Source organism: Quercus robur, chromosome 9 (assembly GCF_932294415.1).
Source record: "Quercus robur chromosome 9, dhQueRobu3.1, whole genome shotgun sequence".
NCBI lineage: Eukaryota > Viridiplantae > Streptophyta > Magnoliopsida > Fagales > Fagaceae > Quercus > Quercus robur.
In genome coordinates, this window is record NC_065542.1 from 6718736 (window position 1) to 6726464 (window position 7729).

Here is a 7729-nt window from a genome sequence, read left to right on the forward strand (position 1 = left end):
CTTTAAATTATGAAAAGAATTCTTTTTTTCATCTATGTTTTTGCCTTTTAACTAAACTATTAAAAAAATAAAAAGTCTTTAGAGACCAAAAACAAGCTTTTAGTAAATTTAGGATCTAAATAGTATTCTTTAAAAAAAAAAAAACGGCCCGTGTGATGTGGCAGTGTTTGATATGCACGTGTCAGAACTCTTCTTCTTTTTTTTAGAAACAACACGTGTCTGAACTCTGAGTGCTGAGAATACAAAAAAGAGTGTTTTTTTTTTTTTTTTTTTTGATAGGAAAAAAGAGTGTACCTGGTGCCCAGAGTCAAAGAGAGAGAGAGAGAGAGAGAGTAGCGTAATTGGAAGGATGATGAAATTGTTCGATGCACACTGTCACCTTCAAGACCCAAGAATAATTAGCAAGGCACCAGAGCTGATTGCTACAGCTCTTGACACTGGTGTTGTTCGTTTTGCCGTTAATGGAGTCTCCGAGGTACCCTTTTTTCCTTCTTTCTTTCCTTAACTTTTCTAGCCATTTCTGAATGGTGATTGTGGTTGCAGAAAGATTGGCATTTGGTGAAGCAGATGGGTGAGAACTATCCTTCTGTAATTCCATGCTTTGGGCTTCATCCATGGTAAAAACTTCATCACCTTATCATTTCAAAGCTAAAGCTCTTTTCTTTTCTTGACCCAAATGAAAAAAAGTTTTTAATTTCTCTACTTTTGAAGGTTTGTTGCTGAGAGAACTCCCAACTGGTTCAACACATTGAAGGAATGCCTTGAGTCCACTCCCTCTGCTGCTGTTGGAGAGGTCCATTTTCTTAGTACATGTGAATTTGTTGTTTACTTGATTGATTATGTTGTGTTGTTGTCTTAGAGCATTTCATCAATCAATGCAAAATAGAAAAAGATATCAATTTTACATATTCAATCCCCAAAATCACTCAAGCTAAAAATGTGTAAATTTGCAAAGTTGCTACGGAGTAAATTTACACCGGCAATATTCACTTAGCATATAGTTTTTCATTCTTTCTTTATGTATCCCAAGGCTGAAGGAAGAGAGTAGATGATGGTTATTGTGCGAGGAAAGAGTAACAATTAAAAAAAATAAAGAAAAATTGATATTTTAATGTAATGTAGTATAAAATAGATAATCTAATGTATTGTGTTTTGAAAAGTGAGTATATAAAATAGAAAAAGTAGGTTTTATGCTAAAATAGATGGAATTTTTTGCATGGGCTGAAGCGAATGCTCTTAACTTTTTGGTCAAAAAGGAGATACATTTATAGTAGTGAAGTATAATTTTCTTCATTAACCATTGTGGGTGTAAGTAAAAGTATCTAACTTTAAACATGTATTTGTTTTTTATTTTTTATTTTTTTCTTTCAGATTGGTTTGGATAAAGGTTCACATGGAAAACAGATTGATTTCACGGTTCAGGTTTTGCTATCCCAAAATTTTTGTTGCTTAATGATTTTGTAAGTTGTTTTCTCTTCATGGGTCCTGATGTTTGTTTCTGACCTCTTCACTTTGCCACATTCCATGAGTTGTGTTCATGTTAGGCATAATAGAACAAAAGGGCCAGTCTCAGTCCATTTATAATTGTCAAATTAATCCAAATTTTTTTAGTGGAAGCCATGATAGATTTATAGCTTATGTCAATTAAACGCGTGGAATGCAGATTTAGTTTTGTTTAGTCCGGTACTCTTTTTTGACTTGGTGTTATAGGGAACTCTCCATGTGTATTTGTTACAAGTCTCCTTCATGAAAAATTCACAAAAATGCTGTACATAGAGTGGTTTTTGAGATATGTTATTTGATGCCCATTGAATAATGTCTAATATCCTTTTCCCAGCAGACATTTTTTTTCTCTGTTATTGGCTCAAACTTGTATTAGTATTGGAAAAAATTGAACTTTTACTGTAATTCATGGTATTTATGTTTAGTGCTATAATTTTAATCAACAAAGGACAGAATTGCTTGTGGAAGTTCTTGAAATTATTTGCATTTAACCGTGCCCCTTTTGAAAATTCCCAAGTACACGTAAATATTAGTTTATTTTATGCCAAATGCCAATCTTTCTGTAACCACAAAATGATAAACAAAACAAAAAGGAAAGTACTTCCCCTTCTGGCCTTTCATTGACTTTTTGTTGTCTTTACAGATTAGTTATTACCATCCGTAGCTGTAAAAAGAATTGCAACAAGCATAAATATAACAGACTCGTGTTATTAGACATGCTCATTTATGTTGTGTTATACTGACAAGGAGATGTCTGCAGTTCCTTTTTTTTTCAAACTCTCTGTTGTCTGACAGAAGCTATTGTTTCTTCTTTCTTTTATTTTTTTTCCCCTTTTCCGTAACTGTTTAATAGATACACATTTGATTTTAGAGGTGCTTGTTGGACTGTATTATAGTCATAATTATTTATTCCAGATTGAAGTGTTCCGGCAACAACTTGAGCTTGCAAAAGAGTTGAAAAGGCCAGCATCCATTCATTGTGTTCGTGCATTTGGCGATCTTCTTCAGATAATGAAGTATGCTTCTTAATGTTATTTGTAATAATTTGAATTTTGTACTTAGAAATTATAGGGAGGATAACTGGAAAAGTAATATGGTGTTAACTAATGGCCTTAATGAGACTCTGCGGTCCTTGACGGCAGGGTCAGATCTCTAAAATACAAATAGAATATGCATTTTAGTTGTCTCGCAGTGATTTCTTGAATGGAAATGGGTGTTCATGCTGAGCTCTCTTATTTGTTTTTATTTGTGGTTTGGATATTGCATTTGCAAATTTGTATTTTCTAGGCATTTTCATTCAAATTTTTTATCTAGACATTGCCTTTCAATTTTTTTTTTTTTTTTTTTTTTTTTGTTCTCTGTACTTTTTCATCCTTTGTTTGTTGCCCCTATGCTTTATTGCTAATCTTCATATCGATTCTCCTTCATGTCTCTCCGGAAACTTAAAATATAGTTGTGAATCAAAAGAAGCTAAAATTCATGAGCTTTCATATCTCGCTTCTTTATGATGCTTACTTCTCCTATTTGTCTTCCAATGAGAGGATTGGAGCTTCAAGGGAAATAATATTTGTTTCTGATCTTCATATTGATTCTCCTTCATGTCTCTCTGAAAACTCAGTTTTTAGTTGTGAATCAAAAAAAGCTGAAATTCATGAGCTTTCATATCTCGCTTCTTTATGATGCCTACTTCTCCTATTTTTCTTCCAATGAGAGGATTGGAGCTTCAAGGGAAATAATATTTGTTTCTAATCTTCATATTGATTCTCCTTCATGCCTCTCTGAAAACTCAGTTTTTAGTTGTGAATCAAAAAAAGCTGAAATTCATGAGCTTTCATATCTCACTTCTTTATGATGCATACTTATCCTTTTTGTCTTCTAGTGAGAGGATTGGACCTTTAAGTGAAACAATATTTGTTTCTACTAATCCCCACCTTCTTAGCCAAGTTGATACAAAAATCCAAAGCTTTGCCAAGGCCTTGTTTTCCCTCATCTGTATTTTGTGCAAATATAGCAATGAGTTAACAGTCATCTTATCTTTTCTCGCTTCTTATGCTTGCATAACTTCAGATGAGGAAGGAATAGAAGAAATAACTGAACCATATTGGCTACAATTAGGCATATTTGCATGGAAAAAATCATGAAATATGTTATGGTGCCTTTGGATATTTTGCTTGATTTGGGAGATAAATTTCTTGCCTCCTTGTTTTAGTTAATTGCAGAATATCATGATGTGCTGCTATCTTACATTTTGATGTTTGCTCTCTAATATTTACACTACCTAATGCATACTCTTTCGTTATTCCCAATAAGATAGCTCGGTAACAAATCGCTTCTTCCAAAGCGCGCCCTATTCTTTCCACCCGCAACAATTCAATCAATTCTCCGGGTGAAAAAACATTAGACATTCCCTCTTTTGAAACCAACACTTTTGATGTTTCCCCTTGGCCATGAACCCCCTTTGTATTTTTGATTCACTCAACTATTCAACTACTAATTCATCAGCTAATATATTTCCGAAAAATCGAAAACTAAGTGATAGGGGTTTTGTGAAATCTTCTAAAATATTAATGGGTAAAAGGCTATCTGTTGCGGGTCGAAGACTCCTTGTCATTCCCCTTCTTCTTCGAACTCCGATTTGTATTATTCATAAAGAAATATCTGATCAACGATAGAACAAGATCCAATTTGCATCGTATCTAAAGGATTCCAAGATCCACATCTATAAATTGAAAGGTCCGAATGATCAAACATCTCAGAGATGGATAGAAAGGTAGGAATTTATTGAACGAACCGCACTCCTTCATATATGTTACTAAATTTATACTATCCGCTATCACATATATGATTAGGTCAAGCCAAAACAAAATACTTTTTCTTGTTAGGTGGGATCCATTGGACATAGATCCAATTTTTCAATTAAGGCATATATCTAGACTTTAGAGGGCTCTTTTATATATTTCTTGGACAGAGTCTTGTGCATTAGCTTTCCTCAAGTCCTCAAGTTTGGTATCCTTAATACTAGCATCACTCCCTGTTTTTCACCCTTTTTCTCAAATGTGTTATATTACGGTATGACTTTCAAAACTTGGATAACTAGTGTTTTTGTTATTTATTTTTGGACCTCAGTCTGAATTTGAATAGAAATGTCTTGTTATTTATTCTTAAACTCAACTATCAGTTCTATGTTTAAAGAAACACTTTTAGAAAAATCTAAAGACACTCTCAAAAACAAATTTAAAAAACTAAATAATAAGTTACAACTAGCTGTAGCCCAAATGGCACTCCACCCATGGTGGTGCTGAGAAGTCGTAGGTTCTATCTTCAGAGTGTACTTTACTAAAGAAAAAGTGAAAAATCAATTTTTTTTTTTTATAAAAGAAACAAAATATTAAGTTATATAAAAATAAACATTAACAAGCATCCTAGATTAAAAAGAAGCAAGCACCCAAAAAGTTATTGAATTTATTATATGGAAATGCCACATCTTCTATATGAATATTTTTTTCAAAATAATTTTTATCTATAACATCCTCCTTGCTTGTATAATGCTTAATTCTTCTAAATAAAAGAGAGACATTTCTAACAGGCTAACAGTAAGTCATCTCTCAAACAAGTGTGTAAGTTCTACTTCTATATATATCAAATTTTCTTTCTTTCTTTCTTTTTATATATATATATATATATATATATATTTTATGTATCCTAATTAAACTTGATTCCTCATAAAATCGAGTTCAATCTGTTTATAATCAATTTTGGATCTGATCTTGACCTTGGGATTAATTGGTATTAGATCTGATTTAATTAGATCAAATTTAGACTTTAATCCAACCCATTGACAAGACTGCTCATTGATTCTTTATGGTCTATTGTTTCTTTTTGCATCTCTCCCATGATAATTTCAAAATCATATCATAACATATGCAGATAAAGTCTGGCTTCAAGCCGTTTATTTTTTGATCTATCTGTGGCTTGTACATCTCTACTTCTAACAAGTACTTGCTCTCTATCTATATATTGTTGTATCTTCAGATCTATGGGACCTTTTCCTGCTGGCTTTATTCTTCATTCGTACTTGGGCTCAGGTGAAATGGTACCAGAATTTGCCAAGCTTGGTGCTTACTTTTCATTCTCTGGATTTCTTATGTCCTTAGAAGCTCGGAAAGCAAAGAAAATGTTAAAGGCGGTTAGTTGATCTATTCTTTTTTTACCTATCAAAAGAAAAGCTATGGTTAACAAATATATCGTTGACTGCTATTACTATATGGCTTTGATTTTATTTTTTGGCAAATGCAGAAAATTTTAGTGATTCCAATTCCTTTTGTAGGTACCTTCTGAAAGGATTTTATTGGAGACAGATGCACCTGATGCACTACCAAAGTCAGAACTAGGTTCACTGTTTCTGATTGATGGAGATCCTTCCATCCCTGAAGAGCTCCAACGGCAAGGGGGAAAATTAAGCACTTCAAGTGATCTGACCCGTGATGAAAAAGATGCATCAACACTGCCAAAAGAGACATTTAATCATCCAGCAAACATTCAGAATGTGCGCGCCTCTTGCTTTCACACCCATTTTTTCCTATTAAATGCATTAGCTTATTTTGTATATCTGTCTTTATGCCATCTTTGACTGATTAATTACCTTTCCTTTGCAGTAGAGCAAATCAATTTCTAGTTTTTGGCATGCTCTTTTCCACCTTGACTCAGGTAGAACTGGGGTGAATGATAAATAAGGGTGTAAAAAGGCAGTTCAAAGAGACTAAGTGCCATATGAGAAAAAATTACAAAACTTTTTGACAATTAGTGGAATGGAGAGTCGCGTAGGTCTGGCCTGTTCCCAAAATTTGATGGGAAGATACATGCATATTAAAAGGGTAAAATAAAAATAAAAAGAACTTTTGAAATTAAAAACCAATACGTAGAGGGAAAGAGTGGAAAGCAATCTCTTGCTTTACTGTGGGATATAGGATAGATATGGTTTTTTTTTTGGGGGGGGGGGGGGGAGGTGCATAAAACTGCAAATTGCCTCTCTCTCTCTCTCTCTCTCTCTCTCTCTCTCTCTTAATGATTGATGATGAGGGCCCTTGAAATTACTGACGCTATAGCAAAAGGAAATTGGCCTAGCCATCCTCAACTAGTTGAGTGGCAAGAGCATTTTGGTTCTATGAAATCGCTAGAAGTTATGTTGATATTAAATATATAGGGGATGGAGGGGAAGGATCATGGGTTCAATCTTATTTGGTTACAAGAGTAGTATTTACCTATAAAAATCATATATAATACCTAGTACATGCTTACCTGTTAAGTATTTTTGGAAGATATTAATATACTGTAGTCATACAAGACTTTGACAAGTGCTAAACATGGTTAAAGGTGAAGTTGAAATTAGATAACATTTTTGGGGTTCATGATACTACTTTGGGCAAGTAACAAGGGTTCTCCCACAATTCATGGTAATAGGAAATGCTCTCATTTCTTGTTAGGGTATTTAGAATATTTTTCATAATTCTACATTTGAGTACTGATCCTAGGCTATCTCTGTACTGTTTTTTCTGTAACGTATCCTCACAAAATAAATATTAGATCTCAAGGTTCAAATATTGTAATTCCTTACCTGCCTTTTCAGGTACTCAGTTATGTTGCATCTTTTCTTGATATGACCAAGGAAGAACTTGCAGAGATTAGTTACAAGAATGCAGTGCACCTGTTCTCTTATGATGGTTCAAAAGTACTCCAAGAAAATTAATTACAGTTTTTCATTATATACAAGTACCAGGAACAAAAATGTTTTTTCCTTTTAACTTATTTGTTATCTAAAAATGTAATATACATACCACCTCCTGGATTGTCATACAAAACTATTATTGCTTCAAAATCAAATTATATGCAATACTGCCGTGCATCTTTTATCTTTCAGCACTTTAATAGAACCCAAAGAATTATTTCTTTTTGAGAACACCCTATAAATCTTCTGATGTTTCTGGGACACGGTCACAAGGACAGGTCTGCCTGTCCCAGAAAGAGCATGCTTCGAGTGATTGGGTTTCTTTAGGGCTACTGTGAATTTGCAGGATGTTTTTGGTAATTTTAGTTCTGCATTGGCATTGAAATTGTTGATGCAAACAGCTGATGTGGATGACAGGTTTATCCTAGCCAGTGCTGTTTTTATATTAGCCATTTTAACGTTCATGTATGGTGTACTGGGAAGATTATGGGTCTGATTTTT

The 7729-nt window shown here is 33.6% G+C and overlaps 1 protein-coding gene across 3 annotated transcripts; it reads left to right on the forward strand.

The window, feature by feature from the left end:
• Positions 1-271: 271 nt before the first annotated feature.
• Positions 272-7393, forward strand: LOC126699903 (uncharacterized). 3 transcript variants are annotated; one of them, XM_050397874.1, is made up of 8 exons: positions 272-475; positions 544-617; positions 712-793; positions 1372-1422; positions 2419-2519; positions 5536-5689; positions 5831-6049; positions 6159-6436. In XM_050397874.1, exons 1-8 carry the CDS (start codon positions 350-352, stop codon positions 6159-6161), a joined length of 810 nt encoding a protein of 269 aa, XP_050253831.1. In that variant the 5' UTR covers positions 272-349; the 3' UTR covers positions 6162-6436. The 3 variants fall into 3 exon arrangements, with proteins under 3 accessions (XP_050253831.1, XP_050253829.1, XP_050253828.1); XM_050397871.1 differs by lacking the exon at positions 6159-6436 and adding an exon at positions 7130-7393 and having other exon boundaries at positions 273-475; XM_050397872.1 differs by lacking the exons at positions 1372-1422; positions 6159-6436 and adding an exon at positions 7130-7393.
• Positions 7394-7729: the final 336 nt, after the last annotated feature.

Coding starts and splice junctions, on each gene's coding strand:
- LOC126699903 (XM_050397871.1), top strand. CDS start 350: ATGATGAAATTGTTCGATGCACACTGTCACCTTCAAGACCCAAGAATA. Junction 794..1,371: donor CCTCTGCTGCTGTTGGAGAG/GTCCATTTTCTT, acceptor TTTTTCTTTCAG/ATTGGTTTGGATAAAGGTTC. Junction 1,423..2,418: donor AGATTGATTTCACGGTTCAG/GTTTTGCTATCC, acceptor TATTTATTCCAG/ATTGAAGTGTTCCGGCAACA.